This window comes from Doryrhamphus excisus, chromosome 3, assembly GCF_030265055.1.
Source record: "Doryrhamphus excisus isolate RoL2022-K1 chromosome 3, RoL_Dexc_1.0, whole genome shotgun sequence".
NCBI classification, from domain to species: domain Eukaryota; kingdom Metazoa; phylum Chordata; class Actinopteri; order Syngnathiformes; family Syngnathidae; genus Doryrhamphus; species Doryrhamphus excisus.
Genome location: NC_080468.1, coordinates 9,205,225 through 9,229,864, shown reverse-complemented (window position 1 = coordinate 9,229,864; position 24,640 = coordinate 9,205,225). Strand labels below are relative to the sequence as shown.

At 40.8% G+C, this 24,640-nt stretch overlaps 1 protein-coding gene across 3 annotated transcripts in view; it reads right to left on the bottom strand.

Moving 5' to 3' along the window:
• Positions 1 to 23,893, bottom strand: part of fgf12a (fibroblast growth factor 12a) — a 38,802-nt gene extending 14,909 nt beyond the window's left edge. The window contains exons 1-4 of one of the 3 annotated variants that reach the window (XM_058065664.1): positions 16,141 to 17,079; positions 15,280 to 15,327; positions 11,332 to 11,442; positions 2,682 to 2,785 (exon numbers count right to left, since the gene is read on the bottom strand). In XM_058065664.1, the coding sequence (XP_057921647.1) occupies positions 2,682 to 2,785; positions 11,332 to 11,442; positions 15,280 to 15,327; positions 16,141 to 16,336 (459 nt within the window). In that variant the 5' untranslated portion in view covers positions 16,337 to 17,079. Of the gene's footprint in view, positions 1 to 2,681; positions 2,786 to 11,331; positions 11,443 to 15,279; positions 15,328 to 16,140; positions 17,080 to 23,455 lie in introns of those variants that run through there. The other 2 variants (XM_058065666.1, XM_058065665.1) reach the window with 2 other exon arrangements.
• Between the last annotated feature and the right edge of the window lie 747 nt (positions 23,894 to 24,640).

Here is a 24,640-nt window from a genome sequence, read left to right as displayed (position 1 = left end):
CGGCAGCCTGTGCACTATTTAACATGAATTAGTCTGGTAGGAGGAGTGTTTATAATAAGATGAGTCTTAAGTTATGAATGAAATCACTCTAGCTCTATGAGTCATGTGTGTACACTTAAAGTCTGTGAACCTGTCGTCTGGATCTGTGAGGGCTCATGTGTTGGCTCAGGTTGAGAATCACACATCTTTCAAGCAGAATGTACACCATCTGGATCGGCCTCTAAATAAAACTGCTCCCTTATCAATACATGCAATAAACACACAATGTCTGTCCTTCACATTTTATTAGGATTTTTAAAAAGGTTTGACCAGATGGTCAATTTATGGTGACTGTTTAACTGCATGGCACCTTGCTGCCCTTTTTTGTGGAATTTTCCAACTGGAAGTTATATAACCATGCCAACTTAGGGCTATCCTCCTGGTTCTACTGTATATATATCTTGGCCACGTTTTCACTTCCTCTGCATGCCAAATATTCCGAAGTAGTACATATAAACCTAACTGTAAAAGGCAGCAAAATTAAATTTGACATCCGTGACTCTACCCACCCCCACCATGCGAACCGCTACCCACACTCGCCTGTGGGCGCTTCTCACATCCTCACACCACATAAGAAATCCATCAGCATGATATTTACACCCCCGCTGAGCTATGAGATTCATTTCTGGAAACCAATGAAAGAATTATAATCTTCTGATTTGGTGCATTTGATTAACCTTAAATTAATTTGTGACAAATAATAAAGCAAAATATTACTGTAAAATGTGTTTATATTATGAATGCATTATTTATGAGGAATTAGCATCAATATTACTAATAATAACATTATATAATCTATATTAAGACTAAATACCGATAATAGTAAAAATAGTCAATACTAAAATAATCAATGATAATATGACAAACATTTTATCATTCAGTTGTTCTCATTTTTAACATCGCTGAACTCCATCCATCCATTTTCTATACCTCTTATCCTCACTCGGGTCGCGGATATGCCGGAGCCTATCCCAGCTGTCTTTGAGCGAAAGGCCAAAGACACCCTGAACTCACCAACTCAATCAAACTAATTATTTGTAACTAATTTGGGATTGGTGAGCCATTACTTGTTGATGAATGCTATTTCTTTGCTGCAATTGTTGTGCCCCCCCTACTGTGACCTGTGCATCCTAAGCATTTTATATTGATGTTATATACTATACTATATATTGGGGCAAACTTGAGTCCCACAACAGATAGCCAGAGGTTCTTTAACTAGGAAAGAAATAGCCAAGACTGAACATGCAGTTCACTTGTCGCTCAGAGACAGGGGGAGGGGGTGTCCCTATAGTGTAGAACACTTTCTATAATCCCGGTTTGAACCCAAAATGACAGCACAACATGTAACAGGGCAGTAAACAAACACTGGGCAACAACTACTACTATGGGGAATAACAAACAACATGAAACTTCTTATAAAACAATTGCAACAAAGTATTCTGGGAAACCAGAACCTGGTGACGTTGTGTAAGAAGTGCTTCCAGGTCTCTAACAGCAAAGAACAGGCCAGAGAATCCTATGTTCTGATGAACCATTCATGTTCATTCATTCATTCATTTTCTACCACTTATCCTCACGAGGGTCACGGGGGGTGCTGGAGCCTATCCCAGCTGTCTTCGGGCGAAAGGCGGGGTACACCACGGACTGGTCACCAGCCAATCACAGGGCACATATAGACAAACAACCATTCACACTCACATTCATACCTATGGACAATTTGGAGTCGCCAATTAACCAAGCATGTTTTTGGAATGTGGGAGGAAACCGGAGTACCCGGAGAAAACCAACGCATGCACGGGGAGAACATGCAAACTCCACACAGAGATGGCCAAGGGTGGAATTGAACCCGGGTCTCCTAGCTGAGAGGTCTGCGCGTTAACCACTCGACCACCGTGCAGCAGCCCCCATTCATGTTCTAAACTGCTATTAATGAAGATTGACAACATTGGATCAGTTGCACTTTTTTGGAATCCTTTTTTGGTTAAATACGTGATGCGGCTCAACCTCACCTAGGTTGAGTTTGAGATCCCTGTTCTCTGAGGTATATTTGCACAGTACAGTAGAACCTTGGTTAGCGTCATTCACTTGTTCCAGAAGAACTCTAACTGAAACAGATGCGAACCAACGTTTTTTTCCCAAAAGAAATCATGTAAATTCAATGAATCCATTCCAAATAGCCCAAAATGTTGTTTTTATAGTTTTAAAATTATAGTTTTCATACGGCAAACTATTCAAAACGCATATAAATACATATAAATGTACGATGCAAGATCAGATCTTAACATTTTGTCACGACAACATCATATGTCCATATTTTCCCATTTTTTTCCAGGTTGAAATCATCCCTTTGTTTGTAGCTACAGTCAGTGAGTGAGTCAGAAAGACAAGAGCCAGCCATTCAAAGCAATATGTCCTGAACTTGATGTCAAATTAAATGTAAAACATGCTCAGTGCTGCTTGATCAACAAAGAGGGAGGATAAGTGGTGCAAAACAACACAATAACAGTACATCACAAGGGCTCTTCGGCATTGGCTAATGCTGGATATTCATCAAAGAGGACGGAACAAAACGTGCGCTGAATGAATAAATACGGCTAATGCATACACAAATACTGTACTTTCTCTTAGAGTTTGGGTCTTACCGAGCTATAGAGCATGCCCTCGCCGTTCATGCCAATGTAGAAGCCACTCTTCACTCCCTGGATGGCCACCACTCTCAAACCCACAGGAATAAGATTAAACAGGGCTGCAGGAAGAGTTGGGTGAAGCGGAAGTGGCGGATGGTGGACACACATACAAAGAGACAAAAGGAAAAGAAGAGGACTATTTAGTTTTCACTTAACTCTTCTAGACATGAAAGTGTCTCTCTCATCTCTTCTCCGTACCGCCTTGTTGGCGCTCGGACAGCAGCAAAGTGAACGGAACAAGATGTGGACAATGGGAAGCCCAGCAGCCTGCCAGAGGAGCATTAAAGTAAAACTTTGGCATGACGGGCTCGAGGCTTACTCATTTTCTTGTCAAACTAGATGAGGAGATTGGAAGGAGCTTCTGTAATGTTCAAAGATTAAAAACAAGTCTCAATTATTTATCCCACAACATGAACTATCCTTACATCTTAAGTAACTTAATTAAAGCAACAGTATGTAACAACTATATTCTAAAATAACGTTTCTGTCTATTGTATCCATTACATTGACACATTAAACACACACCAAAGTGTCAATTAACACTTCAATTTAATTAACCACAAAAATGCCTACAGACACTATAGGTACATTGACACCTATGGCTGTAGGCAACCTACTGAGGTACATTACATTACATTATGGTAATGGTAATGGTTTTATTTCATTTGAACATGCATCAGATTACAATTGAGTGCATCCCATAATCAGTTCACAGCTCCACATGTCCAAAAGGAGTAGGAAGAAGCAAAGCTTATTAAATCCTACCCCTCCATCTGGTACTTTTACAATCAGTAACTGTTACATTTGTTCACTTCCTGCTTTCCATAATACAGTTTAAGGTTGTTTTTTTGTTTTGTTTTTTTTTAATAATATGAGCATCCAATGCCATAATGGGTACCATAGTGCATGTCAATATAGTGATATATATAGCACATCATGACTGGTTCAAGACTCTTCATCCTTGTATTTAGCAAACATCAACTGCTTGTATTGTTTCTTGAATTGGCTCATCGTTGTGCATTGTTTGATTTCCTTACTCAATCCATTCCATAGTTTGATTCCACATACTGAAATGCTATGGCTAGCATAACGTAGTCCTAGCATAGAAGTGTTTCAAATGTACTTCTTCCCTGAGATCATATTTCTCCTCTCTTGTAGAGAAGTATTGAATGACATTTTTAGCTAATTGCTTATTTTTAGCCTTATGCATTATTTTAGCTGTTTGAAGATGAACTATATCAGCAAGTTGAAGTATTTGTGATTTTAGAAATAAGGGGTTAGTATGTTCTCTGTAGGCGGCATTATGAATTATCCTTACTGACCTTTTTTGCAGTACATTTAGTGAGTGAAGATTGCTTTTATAGTTATTAGCCCATATTTCCACACAATAAGTAAGATATGGTAGAACCAGAGAGCAATAAAGAGTGTGGAGTGATTTCTGATTGAGAACAAGTTTTGCTTCGTTCAATACTGAAATATTTCTAGCCACCTTATGTTGTATTTTTGTAATATGAGGTTTCCAGCTCATATTTTCATCTATTGTGATCCCCAGAAATGTATTTTCGTTCACCCTTTCAATGTCTACACCGTCTATTTGTATTTGCTGGTGCGTGTCCTTTCTGCTGTTACCAAACAGCATGATTTTAGTTTTACTTAGGTTCAAGGACAATCTATTATCATCAAACCATCTTTTTAGTGTGACCATTTCTTCTCTGACCTTTCTAATGATTTCGTCTGTACTCCCTCCAGAACAAAAAGCAGTGGTATCATCCGCAAATAATACCAGCTTTAAGTCTTTCGTAACTTTGGAGATATCATTGATGTAGAAGTTGAACAATTTATATTAAATCCACAAAATGGCAGTATCTGCATTTGAAGTATCAGTATCTTTTGGAAATATCGGTGCTGCTACTCAGCTGCTGGTGTGAAACTCGTACAGGTTACAGTGTTTACAAACACCTCAGATGTATCACTGCTGGTTTTGCTCCTTACGGCTCGAACAACATTGGTTCTGTTGCTGTTGTGTTGTGCAATAGACTTGTTAGTAAATACAGGGGCATTTAGGAGACATCAAATAGAGCTAGTGTATTTTTTCCTTGCCATACACTCCAAAAGCCTTGCTCCAATTACCGTCTGCTTCTTTGCCTCCTCTTTAGAGCTTAGGTATACTGTAGGTAGATAACGCCTCAGCTATTATTACTGCAAAATTAGTTTTACTTTGATAGAACGTCTCTATCAGGGGTGTCCAAACTTTCCACCAAAGGCCACAAACTGAAAAATGAAAGGATGCAAGAACTATACTTTGATACTTTGTAAACCAACCAACCAATGTTATAAATAGTTTAAGAAAAAAGCTGCATCTCACCTTTGTGATATCGGTGAAAAACGCTTATTATTAATATGAAGCTCTTTTTTTGCTCCTGTTTCCCCATTTTTGCTGTTGTTTTTGATTTTTCCAAATATTTCAACTTTCTTTAAATGAGCTTCATAAGTTTTCTTATGAGATTTCATATTATTTTCCTTTTAATATTTGCTTTGCCATGGTATTACAACTTGTAAATAATGGCGTATTTCTTCTTTAATATTTCATTTTATGCTACTAAAATGACATTATTTTTCCTCATCATAGCCTCTTCTTGTAAAACCGCAACTTTCTTTGTTAGAATATTACTTTTTTCACTTAATATTTTGATTTTATTCTCATAAAATTACAGCTATTTTTCCCCTTCTTACTTAGTATTAAGTATGATTAAGTCAGAAATGCAAATTGGTTATAGTTTCCAAGATACAGTATTGGTTCAAAATAGGAAATGTATGCAAAATAAGGCAAAAACGGTAGTTTATCAGAACATACAGTGTGTCTACAAGCAACCACTTCCATCTGAAAGCCTGTCTGCGCATTCGTGCTAAGGTGGCATGAAATGACATTTATATTGTTACATTATGACCACCTACATCAAAACAAGATTAGTGTATAAAGTACAATTCTAAAAAAAAAGGCAAAGGCAAATCCTTCAGTGTAAAACGTGTCAGACAAAAGAATATCCACCCCCAAAACATCAGCATGCACTAATACAACAAAAAAAGGCTGTGCTAGGGCATCCAGCTATTCTGCTTTATCACAATAACATTGGCGAGCTTTCATCAGATTTGACTGACTCCGCAACATAAGCGAGGCGCCTCAGAGCCTTTATCGCCTTTCGTTATCACTGAATGCTGATTGGAGGCAGACTGCTGCTGCAAAAAAGAATGTACTCATGTCTATACATCTAAAACTGTTGTAAGCCGGGCATAATGATGTGTTGTTAAATTGTCATAAATCATGGCGAGATGCCCAACGATGACAACACATTTTAATATTCTAAAGAAAGTTGAAGCAGCTCAAGAAGATGACCTAAACTCTCCTTGAGCATGTTGATGACCGCAATATTACATTTGTGATTATTGCAAATTCTCATCATTCAGGTCATTGGTTATCTGGAAATGTCACATTGGCAGCAATGTGCTGCTTTTCCATTCATTAAAGTGGCTATGATTCACCGCTATCTCTGTGTCTTTCCTTCCATTGAATGCGAGGACAGGACGGTGACTTTCATGGACTTTGGTTCCGGATGGTGCATGGAGGGACATTCTCTGTGCACTGCAGATTCCCTGTATTGTTGGAGATGATGGTTCCGCAAGTGGTGATGGGGACTATCAGATCAGGGGCCAGAGGGGACGAGAGGATACGTGCCAACACAAGATTGTGCTCTGAGGAGATTCGATTTCGCTCAATAAATATCGACTGCTGCTCTAGACTGTCGATGACTGCCCCCGGGCCACTGACGCAGCTGATTCACACGGGCAACTGTTGCAGTAATGCATACCCTTGAGGCGTAGACATTACAAAGGCATAATGGGAGTCAACTTCCACCCTAAATTCTAGACTCCGGGGCCTCTGAATGGTTTATATCTTCTGGTGTCCCTTGGTTACCCTCTGTCTGTACTCAATAAAATTCTATTCCCCGTCCAACACTGCCGCACTGTTGTCACTCTGATGGCTGGCTCAGTCTCTCTTGCACTTGTGCTGAGTGTCCCACACAATTCCCCCTTATTTTCCGCCTATATCCAAATACTGTTGCTGTACGTTTGTACCTTGAGAAAATACAATAAAGTGATTGAAATGTGAGGGGTGTACTCACATGTGGAATGCTGTGTGGTGAGTCATAGTTTTAGGCCAAACTTGGCTTCATTCAACTTTACAAGGACACTTACATAGGTAGGCAAGGAAGGAATTTTACAGCAATGAAAACATGATTTTTATTATTTATTTTAAATAAAACACCACTACCACATTTTTTGTGAGAAATCTTGTACCCTCATTTTTTTTACTATGGAATTTAAAATCTTAAGATAGAAGAAACATAACTCCCTGTGCTGTAGACATTCTCTATGCACGTCACGTATCATCTAGATCAAATATGAAAATTGTTTTCATGCATGGGTTGAAATGAGCACCCGAGTCTTTGAGTTGAAAGCCATGTTTCATTCTATGAAACCTGCGAGCATCAGACACGGATGGAGTGTAAAGGTGTCAGAACCAATAATATCTTTCAATGTGTGCCGACAATTACTAAAATCAATCAAATGAGTAACGAACATGCAAACATGGGTGTTAATGAATAGAATAAGGACTTCAATGTTGGGATTTACAGTGGTTTTTTGCACTTATTATTATTAAGAGAGAAAAAAAATCAAGACCTACATGGCCCTGTGTGGAAAAGTGATTGCCCCCTAAACCTAATAACTAGTGGGGCCACCCTCACTATGATAAATGAGTCTCTTACAGCACCCTGGAGGAATTTTGGGCCCACTAATCTTTGCAGAATTGTTGTAATTCAGCCGCATTGGATGCTTTTTCCAGCATGAACCACCCTTTTAAGGTAATGCCACAGAATCTCAATCGGATTCAGGTCAGGACTTTGACTAGGCCACTCAGACGTGGACTTGCTGGTGTGTTTTGGATCATTGTTCTGCTGCAGAACCCGAGTTGGTTTCAGTTTGAGGTCACAAAAAGATGGCCGGACATAATCCTTCAGGATTTTTTGGTAGACAGCATTGTTAATTTATCACAGTAAGTCTTCCATGTCCTGTAACAGCAAAACAGCCACAGATCATCATACTACCACCGCCATATTTTACTGTTGGTACGATGTTCTAAGCCAGATGTATTGAGGCACACACCTTCCAAAAAGTTCAACTCAGAGTATTTTTCCAAAGGTCTTGGGGATCGTCAAAATGTTTTCTGGCAATTTGAGACAAGTCTAATGTTCTTTTGGTTTTCATCTTGGAACTCTACCATGCAGGCTATTGTTTGCCCAGTGTCTTTCGTATGGTGGAGCCATGAAGAAAAGGGAGGCCTGCAGTTCTTTGGATGTTGTTGCGGGGTCTATTGTGACCTTTCGGATGACTCGTCGTTGTTCACCTGGGGTAATTTTGGTTAGCCGGCCACTACTGGGAAGATTCAACACTGTTCCATGTTTTTGTCATTGGCTAGGATAATGGCTCCCACTGTGGTTAGCTGGAGTCCCAAAGCTTTAGAAACACTTTTATAGACTTTTCCAGATTGATAGATCTCAATCACTTTTTCACACAGGGGCATATAGGTTTAGGTTTTTTTTTCCCCTAAATAATTTAAATTTGTTTGATGATCTGAAACATTTAAGTGTGACAAAAATGCAAATGGTTTTCACACCACTGGTGTATTATTATGTATTTACAGGGTATTCAAGCTCTTGGCCACTTTAAAATGATGCCTTGCAGTCAAGGTTGTTGCTCTCTGTCTTATTGTCAGCAGCAAAATAGAGCCAACAATAAAAAAGTGCCATTGCAATATGCACCGGGTTTAGGTTGCAACTTGTATGCGGGTCCCGTCATGCCCATCAGTGCCATCAATTTTGCTGAACCTGAAAACCTCCCCCTGAAAATAAAGGACTGTTTCTATGAGGCGTTGGTGAGGATGTTTCAGGTCATAGAAGACCATGGTTCAAGGCTAGAAGGGTAATCTATTATTCAAATAATCCAGCCTCACAATCAATACATAGGTGTTGGATGTGAATACCTAAGTCTTTCTGTACTCATTTGATCTTCCGCCTGCATTCCCCTTCTGTCTACCATCCAGCTTACGGCATCACATGTGGAGAATTATTTATTGGGTACAAACGGAGAAGGTGGTATTTTTAGTTTCATGCGGCTGAATTATTCACCGCAGCCCTTCATCCCTGGGCTGACATCTCTGCTGAACAAGAGGATTACCTAAAGGCGGGAAAGCCCTCAACATAGTAAAAAAAACCTTCACAATACAACCTGTGCCACAAAACAGCAAAGTGTTTGAAGTGCACAGAAGTATTGTGTCTTTAGGAATGTTTTTTTCATTTAACTCTTTCCCCTTTTTGCACTAATCCTTCTTCTTCTTCTCAACACCCTGCCTTGACACCAATGTATAAATGGTTCTCACAGAAGGTTTATTCTCATAAAACATAGAGCGAATGACACAGAGAGCTTGTTCTTTCCACCAGAAGGCTGTTGGGGTCCAGAAGCTTTGGCAAGATGTTTTCAGACAAGAAAAACCATGATTAGTTTCCTGTTTGGCGTCTCTCCAGACTGGGAGGCCATCCCATATGTTTTCCCTTGATCCTTCCCTTCCTAGAAAACTATCACGAAAACCTGAGTTATCTAAAGTAGTGGAATCTTGAAGGTCAAACACATTCTTTAATAATAATAATAATAATAATAATAAGTTTTCATATAAAAAAGCTAATGAGATTGAAGTAATCCAAACTGGAATACAACGTCGACCATTATAAAACCTTTAAAAACTGGAATGGCAAGTGTTAAGTAACTGTCATCCATCCATTTTCTATACCGCTTATCCTCACTAGAGTCGTGGGGGTGCTGGAGCCTATCCCAGCTGTCTTCGGGCGAGAGGCGGGGTACACCCTGGACTGGGGGCCAGCCAATCACAGGGCACATATAGACAAACAACCATTCACACTCACATTCATACCTATGGACAATTTGGAGTCGCCAATTAACCTAGCATGTTTTTGGAATGTAGGAGGAAACCGGAGTACCCGGAGAAAACCCACACGCGCACAGGGAGAACATGTAAACTCCACACAGAGACAGCCGAGCGCAGAATCCAACCTAGCTGTTTCCTAGCTGGGTGGACTGTGCGCTAACCACTCGAGCACCGTGCAGCCCAAAGGCATGATGATAATAATACTTATTATCATCGTCATAATAGTAACAATGAAACAGGGTACTGTTGTGGCTGTACTCCAGCTAAAAGTAAACCCTGAATCCCCAACGTCACTTCCTGTCCACACGTCCAGAAGAGATTTATTGAAATACATACAATCACTAGTTTTATTGATTTCTTACATGGCTTATTTTCCTTGAATATATCTACTATACTGGCTAATAGGAGTGTAAATGTGACTATAGGGGTGATATGACTATGGGGGGCTCTAATTTTTGTTTGTTTCTTTCGGTTGCCACAGCAGATCTTTTGATCCGCATACTGATTTTGGCTTAAGCACTTTATATTCAGGATGCCCTTCCTGACGAATACCAATGATGCTTACTAGTGATACTAGAGATTCGAACCCTTGGTGTTTGCTCCGAAGTCCAGAATGTTAATAATATTACAAACCGTATACAGACGGTCCTTCGGTTGGGGGAAAAAGATAAACTTTGTAATATTACCGTATACAATCTCCATATTACTGGAATATTACCAAAAGAACAAAGATTTAAAAAACTGTAAAAACGCGAGGAAAAAAAGCACAGACCCAAGTTCATACTAATAATATGCTTTTTCAACTAAATCACTCAGCTGAAATGCAGTTTTGACTTGAAATACTGTATATATACGCCTTCTTATCACATATGTTTCGTTACAAAATACCAGAGTGGCCCTTGCATCCGTTCATTTTGCAGTGCGTGGATGAAAAATCGGTGGGAAAAAATTTGGACACCCCTGCTTTAGACACGGAGTTAAGCCTCACAAGATGTGCTGTTAACAGTTAACTTGCTAACCTGCCATGCTGTAACTTTATAATAATACACAGTATCACACAATGGTGAATACGCTTTACATTTATGAAAGTATTTTATTACATTTTCTCATGGGGCAAAAACTGACAAAATGACACTTTGATACAATCCTTAGTAGTCAATTTGGACATTTTCACTGAGGCGTGTAGTTATTGTACTCAGAAGCCGTGTGTTGAGTTATTTTGAAGGGGTAGTAAATTTTCACTGTTATACAAGATGTACACTGACTACTTTACATCAAAGCATTGTTCCTTCAGTGTTGTCCCATGAAAAGACATATTGTAATATTTGTTGATATGTGAAGAGTGTGCTCACTCATTCGAGGTACTGGACAAAAAAAAGACTATTATATTATAGACTACTTTTTCCAGACTACAAGAAAGCACTGTTGTAAATGCAAATTTCAAAATATAGTTATTTTAGTATAGTATAGTTCCAACACGAGATGCAGGACCACGTGGCATCATAATTAATGCATCCTGATAAATGATACAAAGGCTGCACTCACTGTTGTCGCTGTTCTCGTCCTTGCTGCCATCGATGGTTCCATCCGGCTGCATCTGCAGGTAGAAGCCCTGCTGGCTGAACAGTCGTGTCACGATGCCTTTCAGCTGTGGCTCTGCAACACACATATTCACACACACACACACACACACACACACATTGGGCCAAGCCAAAAACACACAGCCCACGAATAATATGTCAGACTGAATGAATGTATAGATTTAAATGACTACAATAATACACATTTATAGTGGAGGTTGGAGTGTGGCACCAATTAAGAACAGAGTATGTTGGGAATATATTAAATAAAAAAAATAAAAAAATAAAAAATCTGCCCTCATACTTACTGTTGGCCATCAATAGGACTATCATTAATAATGAGATGTAACAAGCAAGGTTGACCAAAAGATTCATCTTTATCTAAAAGTTTCCAGAGTTTTTTTTTCTCCTTCATTATAATAACCCTGAACCGTCCTCCAACTTTGAGGCTATGTCATCTGGTGCCTCGCCAGGGTGCCGCTGGAAGCGCTCAACACTTCAGGGGAGCAGAGTGGGGGAACTGAGATCAGGTTAAATAACGACTGGATGTCTGGCCATGCCGGTGAGAAATATATGCGTATACAGGTAAAAGCTAGCATCCCGTTCATCATACTGATGTGCTATAAGGTTTGAGATTAATAAAACATAACGTATTGTTATTTTTCAACCATAGTGGATGAGTTTTGGAGAGGGAAACAGAGAGGCAACAAATAATTTTGTATTCTCTGGCTGGCAAAGGGGAAACCTATTATTCAGTGCTGTCACAACACATTTGTGGAAGATGTGCTAACATTTGTACCTATTTTAGAACGTGCATAGGTCTAAAATCTGCCCAAAAGGTCACATTTTTTTCTGCATATTCACAACATGCTTGATTTCAATGTATGGAAGAAAGCAGGAAGGGAAAACTACTGGTGAACTGCACCTGGAACAGTATTCCAATGTTGCCTATTTTTTAATTTTGTGCAACTTAATGATGTTAATGATGTGCAACATGTTATCTAAATGACTATGTTCCAAGGTCAGAAATAAACGTAGAGGTCAGGCCTTCAAGAGAAGTCACATAAAGCCCCCAATTTCTTTTACTGCATCCCTAGAGAGCGAATGATTTCAGGATCCAGACTACTGAACACAGTTCTTTCAACTTTTATGTCGAGCTGATGTCAGCTCATCATGGGCCATCTGCTGCAAGCACAGCAGGACCATGAAGAAGGATGTTGCCACAGAACGTAAAAGAGTGGACGCAGCCGCTGTGACATCAGCCGATGGCTGGCTTGCAAGCGCTGAATCTGGCAGGTTGGCTTTGAAATAGCAGCATGTGCTTTATTGCTATTCTTTTATGTAAACAGAAATGAATAAATAATCATGGCATATTGAAAACATGTCATTGAGTCCATATATAAATGTACAGATTAATTTGTACATTTTTGATATTGACTATGTACCCAAATTTCCGCTGTATAAGCGGCTACTTTTTTCTTAAACTTTGAACCTTGCAGCTTATACAGCAGTGCAGCTTTAGAATTACTACTTATCGTTAAAACACTTTGCCGCTTCTTTGGCAGGAGCCAATCACAAACTGAAAGTGTACTCGGAATGACCTTGTCAACCCACTGGAAATCGCAGGAGGTCATTACTCTTTATAACAGTCCAACTCACGGTGTCAACTTACAAAGAACACTTAAATCGTTACACAGCAATTTAACACCTATCTTAACAGGCAAGTATCAATACAGGCTTAAAATATATATTTTTAAAGAGGTAATTTCACTTCATCCCATCATGCATTTTGTTGCTTATTGCTGCTGGAGCACTGCAATGCTGCTTTTGTCCACCAGAGGAGCCCAGAGGGTGGCTGACATCATTGCAGCGCCCCGGCAGTAATAACCAATGAAATGCTGTGCTGGGACGAAAAGCATTATGGGATGAAGTTAAAATAGTTTTTTTTTTTTTATTTCAAACTCATATTGCCTTGCATATTTCTTACTTAGTTTTTGAGTGTTAAGTCGGTGTGTGATGATTTTAGTGTTCCTTGTAAGATGACACCAATTTGAGCCATCCCAAACGTGTTTTGGGGCTCACTTCCAAATGCGAAAACCTCATTATCTGAAACTTTAGAATCACTTAAGACTTAGACTTCCTTTATTGTCATTGCACAAAATCACAGCAGTGAAATTGCTGCAACAAAATGTTGTTGCCTGGCTCCCGTATTAATACGAGAATACAACATTCTAACACTATGTTTATAGGTCAGAGGTCAAAATCAGAGATTTATCATCAACAAATTGACACATGGTAATCCCTCCCTTAATTTGTTCCAGACCGGAGACAATTAAATAACAAATGATAACAAATTAAAGAACATTCCACAACATTCCTGTCTGTTGCAATGTAAATGCTGAAATGTTGAGATTACATTTAGCATTGGAGTGCGCTGTGATAAATGGATATATCCACAAGGTGGGATTCCTTATTTATAAATGGAATATTTTTGTAGTTGAAGCATAGTAAACCTGTTTACAACTTTCTAAATACAGATTGTAACATAATTAGAGCCCTATAGACATGAACTAACACCCCTATAGTCAATAAAGCATTTAAGACATGAATAATTCCGTGTGTGTTGCTATAAATGTGTTCCTTTGGGGAGGTGAGTGAGTGGCGGACTCAAGTGTCATTGTAGCCCACAGCAGTAGCCCATGTTTTTATTAGGGATATTTATTTGGGATGATTTCGGTTGTTGATTTTGCGCCGTCTGAATATGTTATATTTGTATTTGGCGTATCTAGCCTACAGCGCATGCCCATATAAGGAACACTGGTCCCATGTGATGTCACAAACAGCCAGTGTTTGAAAAAGCTCTGAGAAACCGAGCGTTCAGAGCCATCCCAAACTTCCCAAAATCTTGGTTCCACTGTAGGGTTTGATTTAACAGCTTAATATAGCCACTATGAGACAAATATGCGCAGAGAAGAGCCCACGTATGAACTACATGTCTACTCAACTGTACGTCAATCTCCAACTCACCTACCCCTGAGGTTGGTATCCATTCCTGGGACGGGCCCCTCATCATCCATGACAGGCGGGGGTGATTTGAATGCATGTGTGTGTGTGTGCGAGAGAGAGAGAGCGGGAGACTGTGCTTTTGTGGGAGTGCTAAAGGTGTATGGGAGTGCACACGTCAGTAAATGACATGCGATAACCACATTTCAATAAATGAAGGCCTCATTGTGGACCACTGCTGACTGCTTCATCACTTCCAATCATTTAGCGGTGAGTGTGTATTGTGCAAAAGAAAACAGTCCGGAGCACACTGCATGTGTTGCCATGCGAAAAATACACGTGTGGCATGATGGCTGACAGGTGCCACCATAAAAAGGTCAATACATGTACTTCATACTAATACAGGACAAGACATTTAGGCACACTGACAAATGGTGTCATGGCCGTGAAATGGTGAATGATCCCCTGTTCTATAGCGGGGCGGGGCGGGGCGGACACACCATATTCATAAACACCAATATACACCTACACTACAGCTTGACACATTGTACAATATTTACAGACTTCGGAGAAGGAGTGAGGTTTGATCCAACATTAACAAAAAATAAAAGAAGCAGAAATAAACAGAGGAGGCAAGGCTAAGAAATACATTTTTAAAGACAGCCACACAAAGAGATGGAAGAAAAAAATAAAAGTCAGCAAAGAAGTCAGCAATCAGACAGGTGTTGAAGCCCAACGGAGCCCCCCTCCCCACACACACACTTTCCTCAATGTGTCCCTCCCAAACATTCCCACCCTCCCTGGCCCAGAAAAAGAGGAAGGAAAGGGGGTGCAAAGTCGACATGGGCGCAAAGATGGGGTGGAGACGAGAAGAAACACAGCACACACGGATGGAGGCTGAGCTACTGACCTAGCCTGCAGCCCTTATGGGACACCTGTGGAGGTTTCGAAGGTGCATCTTACGAAGTAGGGGGAGGTGGTTGGGACAGAAGGAGAAACAGTCTTTTAAAACAGGCAGAATTGATCGATAAAAAAAAAAAAATCCAGTGAATCGGCTTACTGTATATGAAAAGAAATGGTTGGGTGGGGGGAGTTACCTACCTGCTAATTATGACCTGATCATTTTATAACAGCTATGTATAAAAATCTTGTAATAATGAGTCTGGCTTTGTTGTTCTCCTATAATAATAACGCCACAACTACTCCTGTTGACTTAAGTGCACCAACACGGAACTATAGTAGTGTGGCATCAGTAAAAAGAGAGTAGCTCTTAATCACTGAGGCTATACCCCCCTCCACTGCAGTACAGCCTCCACTCTGCAATAAACATTTACCATTAAAACATTTAATCTGAAAAGAGCCTTGTGGTGCACTGCGGTGCAACTTATCCCTGGAAAACCCCAATCAGCATTCAATATAAATTAGGCAATTGAGTGCCTCTTTTTTCATTATTAGGGAAAGGAGGGGGTATTTAATTTGTTTACATTAGCAAGGGAAAAGGGGGGGGGTAAAATCAGGAAGACATGTATTGCATGACAACTCTAGGGGTGACGTCACAGCCTAGACATGTCCAGGTTGATGCCAAAATGGAACAGGTGGATTTGTCTACATTCTGTGGCTCTGATGGGAGGCAGTGACTGCAGCACAATGCCGCCGCTGCTCCAAAGAGGGGCGGGGTGGGTATTGGGTTGGGTTCGGGGGAATGGGGGGATCCATTCGCACACATTGCACGGATCATATTGGGGGGGGCTATGGGTAGTACAGCACTGACCTGGTCGCCGACGCACGGGTCTTTTCTTGCCGCTGCAGAAACGCACTTTGCTGAAGACCCCCAAAAAATGCCTCTCACATAGAGAGCGGGGGTCCTTGCTGGGGCTGGGTCGACGCTTGGACGTGGATACCCGGTCGCTGTTCGATTCCCTCGCCTGACGCTTCTGGCGGATCAGAGAGCTGGCGATCGCAGCCATCTCCCAGAACCGAGTCTTTTTAAAAAAAAAAAAAAAAACACCAAGAATCTAGTTCGGCTGAGGTTGGAACCGGTGCAGAATCCTGATGCAAAAAAAAAAGGCACGGTAGATTCTGAGTGTCGGTCCAGAAACGTTTCAACCAAATGTCATTCTGATACGGAACTCTGATTCCGGAACATCATTGAGACTCGGGTTGCATCTTCGTGTGGTGAGAACTTTGTTGCACTGGCAGGACTTGTTATAAATCTACACGACGGAGCTTGCAAGCGACATGCAACAGTGTTGATAAGTTGGTGCAGCTGTGTGTCATTGGGGGGGTTCTGATATTCCAGGTGAACAGCTCAGCGTCTGACCAGCTCGGTTCCGAATCCTTCGGTTGCACATCAGCTTTTCCTTGTGGGCTGCTGCTGCTTCTTTCTTTTTTTTAAAGAAATTATCATCTGTAGTGCCAAAAAATGTCCCTTTTAATCCATGCGCATGAAAGACAGACGCAGTGGCTCCAAGGTGCTGCGCAAGGAGCTCAGATGAGCCCATGCATGCACGCTTCGGTTCCGGCGATGGCACCTCTCAGTGGGGGGGAAGGAGAGGGGGATCGGCAGTAAAGGGTGCTGCAGAGATGTATTGGAAGCCCGCAGGAGTGGGGTGGGGTGGGGAGGGGGGGTTTCGTATCAAAAGCAACAATTAGTTGCATCGGTCAGAGAGTGGCATCATTCCTAAGTGTCTCCCGGTGTGTGGGTGCCGTGGGTTTGTTCCATCGCCGAAAGGAAAAGTGAACGCTGTATAGACCGCCTCGCCCCCTCTCCTCTCACTCCCCCATCTCCCTCCCTCTTTATCCTCCCCGCTCTCCCTCTCTCCAACTCTTTTAACGCAATCATACGTGATTGTATTAGGAATTCTCACAGCCATGCAATAACAAGGATGGCTTATGTCTTCTCGTGGAAAACATGTCAGTCATTTGTTCCCTTTAAAAATGTCATAAAGGTAAGTGATGACTAGAGTAAATATGTGAAAAAGGAAATCCCATTTTAGACACGCAAAAAACACAATAACACCCAAGACACAGGCAATGACACTAGACTGGACATTGAGTGCAGACCAAGGATGTCCAAAATCTGAGTTTGGGGCCGTTTGTGGTCCACAGCCTGGCTTTTAATGACCCGCAGCATAAAATTAAACACAGTCAGCATCAGATGGCAACAGGATATTGCTTTGTCACCTATAATACATAACTGGAATGTAGTCCATTTAACTGCTTATAATATCTCAACCTAAATTAGGGTTTTTAAAAATATCAAGCGTATCCGTAGGGAAAGTTTGGACACGCCGACTCAAGAAGCCGGAATACCCCAAACTTACAGGCCTAAAGACAGATTCAAACCCTCTACGACCGTGCGGCCAATATGCTAATCATGTTGAAAAAGTGTAAATATTTAGTATGAGGGCCATTGTTATGTAGCACTCTTAATCGTCTTGGGCATGGAATTCCCTAGAGCTGCACAGGTTGTTCCCGGAATCTTCTTCCAGCCCTCCATGATGACGGCAGTGTTGCCAACATGGTGAATTTGTCGCTAAATCTGCAGCGATTCCAACCTCTCTTGATGACATATTTTCTCAAAAGCGCCTAGTGACAAATCTAGCCACTTTTTCTGGCGCTGTGAGGGACTCAAAAGTGAAAGCATGTATTGCTCTGCCTTTTTTGCTCTCACTGAGCAACAGAAGGTGATGTTGACAGGTCGGCCCCGCCCAAAGGCAGTCACAAGCCAGCAGTGCACAGTCAGCTTCCACTCCATGCATCAAAAATAAAAATGATTCTGTTATATTACATATTAAATAAAATGATGGCCAATTTTAAATTAACCAAACAAGAATCCAATTTTTTCTAAATTTAAGGTGTTTTTACTCACTTTTTTTGTCTTTCCTACGAGCTTATGCTTTATTTCCTGCAGCATTTTACAACATCATATGCAAATTAGCTGCTTTTCTGACTGAAAAGTTGGCAACTTGTTGGAACAAATGTTGGAATTTGTGATTCCTTCAATGAACCACAGCTCCACAGTGCCATAAGGACTCGTGCAGCCTCAGACTGGGACTCTACCACCTTCATGCTTGACTGGACGCACTTGTGTTGCCAGATATTGCATGTCGACCCATTTCAGTGTATAATAAACCAATACTGCTACCAGCTGTACACTGACTACTCAAAACTACGTACTGTATCTTCATGTGTATTGTCACTTGTGAGGATATCATAAAATGATTGCTGGTATTGTACACACGTGCATGTGTGGGAGGTAGAGCATGTGTGTCTTCACCAGCACAGCAAATCTTTCTTTCAGCATGAAATATTTAAAAGGCCTTTGCCCGGACTCAGATCACCAATTTGGACCCCGTTCCTTTACATAATACTTGAATATAACACAATGTTTGAGAGCGAGATAAGAAGGAGCCAATATGTCCAAGTTTCTCACAGGAGGAAATAAAGATAGCAAAAGACAAATGAGGTATGCAGGCAAGAGGCTAAATCAGTTCGTTTATAGCAAGTCGTAATGTTATTGGCTGGTTGTTTACTTGGTAGAAAGGATATGTCAGGGCAGCAACAAGAAATGTCGATAAACACATCTATCATTCTAAGGATGCTGTATTCTGTGTTTTTTTCTACCAGTAAGAGTATAGAATAGGGTTTATTTGAAAAGGCCTTTTCTGGTGTAGCATATCATGCTAAGAACACATGCAGCTCAACTTCATTCCAAAGCCATGAAGACAACTGCTTTTGATGGCACTTGAGACAAACTGTATACTGATTGATCACTGACAGTGGAAAGGATGTCTCTGCTTTATGCTGCCATTGCCTCCCAACATCAACAGTCCACCCACCAACACAGCACAATACTGGTCATGTCATGGATTTCTTTAGGTCTGCTGCCCCCATGTGGAAGACGAACGAACTACCGCTGTTAAGAGCTAAACTTGTTGGAAAGTTTTCATCAGGTTTCATTCAGAAGTTCTATGTTTAACATCGAGTAAAAATGGTTCGAAATGACTCAAAAATGACTCAATAATCTTAAATATAGAAATTATATGTCTTTACAACTCAAGTAATAGCACTTTTTACAACTTGGTCTTAGCACTTTTATAGTATAAGTATCTAGCATTTAATCATGTATTGTTCATAATGTGTATTAGTAGTTTAGTGTATTTAGTGTATTGAGAAAAAAATATTCAAGTGGTTAGCGTGCAGACCTCACAGCTAGGAGACCAGGGTTCAATTCCACTCTCGGCCATCTCTGTGTGGAGTTTGCATGTTCTCCCCGTGCATGCGTGGGTTTTCTCCGGGTACTCCGGTTTCCTCCCACATTCCAAAAACATGCTAGGTTAATTGGTGACTCCAAATTGTCCATAGGTATGAATGTGAGTGTGAATGGTTGTTTGTCTATATGTGCCCTGTGATTGGCTGGCGAGACCAGTCCAGGGTGTACCCCGGCCCTCGCCTAAAAAAGCTGGGATAGGCTCCAGCAACCCTTGTGAGGATAAGCGGTAGAAAATGAATGAATGTATTAAATTTGAAGTTGAACATTAATACATTAAAAGCATTAGAGCATTAGAAGCGATTAAGCTAATGTAAAAATAAAAACACACCCGTGTAGGTTCTAACTGGCAACAAAGACAACACACAAAGCATCAAAACAGTGTTTTTCAAAAATATATTAATAAATCATGCTGTTTGGTGGCTGAATACAGCTTATTGCCACTAAGAAAAAAAATATTTTACCTAAATTCAACATTTTAAAGCCTAAAATTGGCAAGATGAACTGAAATACAAATATAAAGGGATTCAGAAGATGCATTCACAAACGTGATGCGGTGTAGTATTCCACACAAGTCATGCATGCACCAAATTTGATCGCAAGAGACTTTTATTGCAGATTTGAATTATCTCAAAACATGTACAATAATAATAACATAATAATCATCCTAATAATTTCACAGGCTACTGGTGCAGCGGTAATCCACTCCGAGCTAAAGGTCAACTCTAAAACCCCAGCGCCACTTGCTGTCCTCCACATGTCCAGAACACACACAAGTATGAGTGTGTCTTAAATAATTTATTTTCTCTTATTATGTCTACTATATTGGGACACACAAGATTAAAGGTGACTATAGGGATGTTATTTTATGTCAAAAGATCTCTAATAATGTTAAAAATATACATAGAAGTAAACAGGTTTTCTATGCTTAAAGTATTTGATTTATACATAAGGAATCCTACTTTGTGGGTATTCACTTATTACAGCCTGAATCCCTTAACCTCGATAAATGAGGGATTACTGTATATTTAAAACTGTCTCTAAATTAAAAGTTCAGGTTAATTTAGTGACACATTATAAAAGCCAGGCAGAGAGAGGGTGTAAACATTTAAGCATGGCTTTGGCATATAGCACTTACTTATTTTTGCTGTCACTGCTTCATTGAACCAAAACCTACACAGTAGTAAATTAGATGATGTTGTTATGCTGCTCCCAAAACAGTGATGTATTATATTGCTTTGCACATATCGCTTTCATTAATATTCTTGTACTCTATGTGGGGAGCAATGAGAAATAAATGAGAATGATTTCAGGTTGCATCTCATACGCATTTAGGCATGAAAAAACTAGTCCAATTAGTGTAAGTACAACTAAAACTGTAAGTCCAACTGTTCAAGCCTACCACAAGTGGAATGAGGAGTAAGAAGACCCCGTCTGAAAACTATTGAACTACAAGTATCAACTCCAAACTTGCGGTTAAAGAACAAAGCTCTCTCTGTCTGTGTGCCACAAAATCCATAGTACACACAACGAATCAACTTTTACTGACTGTTCACTCACTGACAACTAACTCCTATTTTTATGAACGCAAGCAAACATTATATTTGGATTCATGTTTGATGTGTACTGTTGATGACAGATTTGTAAACAAATAAAACAAAAACAAATAAATTGTGCTGTTTCTAGCTTAAATACCACCAATGACTCAAAAATATGCGTACTGAAGCAAATGTTACCCATTAAGCACTTCCAAGCATAACAATTTATGCTTTAACAATTTAAATTTAAGTAAATCAAAAGATGCATTCAAGGACACTGCGAATGATATGTAATATTTTACACTGGTCATTAGGTGTCATTAATGTTCGGTGAGACACAAAACAGATTTGATCGCTAAAATAATGGGCCTTTATTGCAGGTTTGAAGTATCTCCCCACAGGTACATTCATTCATTCATTTTCTACCGTTTATCCTCACGAGGGTCGCAGGGGGGCTGGAGCCTATCCCAGCTGTTTTCGGGCGAGAGGCGAGGTACACCCTGGACTGGTTGCCAGCCAATCACAAGGCACATATAGACAAACAACCATTCACACTCACATTCATACCTATGGACAATTTGGAGTCGCCAATTAACCTAGCATGTTTTTGGAATGTGGGAGGAAACCTGCCCATGCATGGGGAGAACATGCAAACTCAACACAGAGATGGCCGAGGGTGGAATCGAATTCGCGTCTAGCTGTGTGGACTGCACGCTAACCACTTGGTCGCCGTGAACAACAACAACACCCACAACAAGTACAATGACTCCTAATAAAAACATGGGCCATAAACCACACCAAGCTGAAACTCAACTCTGAACCCCCAACGTCACTTCCTGTCCACCCGCCACTCAGCTCCCCTGGGGAACAGACATGAGCATGAGTATTTATGTCGTAAATACTTATTTACTGTATTGGGTAATGTGAGTATAAAGGTTACTATAGGGGTGTTAGTTTCTGTCTAGAAGGCTCTAATAATGTTTTCATGCTCAATATTCTATTCATAAATAAGAGGAAACTCACTGGAACCGATTAACCCTAATAAGGTATTACTGTACTTGAAATTTGGGGACCTGGAAAGGAACCAAATATCAATATAATGTGTGTGGTTCTTGAGTTGAAAAAGTTGTGAAACCCTGCTTGAAGCCAATGATCCAGCTCATGATGGTGTGACGAGCTCACACAAGGTTTATCTAACAGTGCTGCAGAATAAGGACCGGTGAAAATCTTTTATTCTTGACTTCCACAGATCCCAATGTGTGCTGCTTTTGGTCCAGCTGTCTCAAAGGATTCAACTGAGCTTGATGGAGTTTCTAATTGTCTGCCCTGAATTTGTTGAGGAACACTTCAGCTAAAGTATGATTACATCATAGTGTATATATGACTGACTGCAACAAGGGTACTTTATTGTAGAGGGTTTAGCTGTAAAAGTTAAACATAACACTACAGCTGGAGTGACAGGCATTGTATTATCCATATCCATATTTGTCTCTTACCCTATCAGAGCTAATAATTACACCCTAGTGTAACTTTTCCAAGTAGCTACTGGATGTTCTCAAGCAGTCAGAGTCTCCCACCCAAATAATATTCATGTACCAAAGTTAAGTACAGAAGCATGTGTCAATGTGCATGCTTTTATACATTACATTAATACATTTTAAATATTGTATTAATTGCTTTTGTATGGATTATGAACACTGAATAATAAATACTGTTAGAATTATTGTAACACAGGAACTTTCCAAAGTTTTGGTATATGTCAACTTGAACTCAAGATTTAAATAAAAACAACAGACACTACAGATGTAAAGACTAATAAGACTAAGAATAATAGGCATTGTTACAAGTGAAAGTAATGGTTATGTAAGAATATGATGTCTGCTGTACAAAGGAAGTGAAAAGTTTGGGAACTGGGGCCTATAAGCGGTGTCTTCCGCTGTGACGCTATCCGTGGTGCTGATTGTCATCTTTTGTTTTGGGGACGTTGACACGACATTGCACCCGTTCGACGCACCCGCGCACAGGGTGAAGCGTGTGCGTGGAACGTGGAGGACTGCGGGGCTCGGCAGCTGACTGGTGCACACTCAACTCGCGGCCAGATGATGAGCGCTAAAGGAGAGACTCCATGCATGCGCCGCAGCCACACTCGCACACACACTCGACTTGTTGTGGCCAATGAAACCACTCAACCTCCATCCTCATCTTCTTCATCCTCACCATCACCTCCCCACTTTAGGAGCATGCAAAGAGAGCGTGGCGTGTGTGAGGTCTCTCACCGTTGGTGATAGTGGTCGACTTCGATCGTTGTCCACAGAAACACTGCAGCATATGCGCTCCTTTCTGAAGGAATGGCCTCAGAATCCTCATTGATTTGGCTTTTATGGGAGACTGCCTCAATCCAAACAATGCTACACCACAACACAGCATGCAGGGTCAGGCAGCATAGCCAGCTTGCCTCTATCTCTCTTTTCCTCTCTATTTACAGCCTCGGAAGGGCACAGTCTGCAGGACACGTTAGGCTAAAACCAGGCATCTTGAGGTAGTCTCCCACCACCACCACCATCATCACCACCACCTTCCCTCGGGCTTCTCATCTAGTCCGGTTTGTCTACTGTCGGCATGCACACTCCTCTTTCTCCAGGCAACGCAAGGACGACACGCTGTGCTCCAATTGCACACCGTCAGCGGACGTAATAGCGAAAGAGACAAGGAGAAGAGACAGCGGTGGGTAGGAGGAGGAGGAGGAGGAGGAGGAGAGGGACGATGGGGGAGGTTTTGTGCATGAGGGAGGGGAGACGCGGAGCATGCACGCCAAACTTAAGCTGCATAAGTGGCAAGCAAGCAAGCTGGCCGGTGCATGAGTGAGGTAATGCAGGGCTCAGAGTTGAGGTGATGACAGAGAATCCTCCTCCTCTAGAGATAATACATGAAAGCTTACACATTACGTGCTGCAGCCCTCCACCTCAAGCATTACTTTTCTGATCAAGTGAAACTAAGTTTTGGACTCCTGCACCATTGATATAACTAGCTTTTTAGCTGCATAATGTCATTTTTTGTTTAACTGCAGACAGTACCAGGTAGGTGTGTGCATCGCCTAGTACAGGGGTGGGCAAACTACGGCCCGGGGGCCACATGCGGCCCACCAAGCGTTTGAATCCGGCCCCCCAGTTGCTTTCTAACTTCAACTTTTAACATACAAACTGGCAACATGACTTGCAAGTCGGATGTCTGATTTAATAAAAAATAAACAACAAAACTGTCAAATTAAATGACATAGTTTGATGTGGTGTGATGTTTAAAGTGCTCCTAAAAAAGGGACATGAGAACATACAACTGATATAGGATAACACTTTTACAGATAAAATTAGACAAATAATTCAAGGAAAATGATAAGCATAAAATAGTGTGTGTGTGTTAAATATATGTTCTGGCCCCCCAGACAATTTTGTTAACTCAATGCG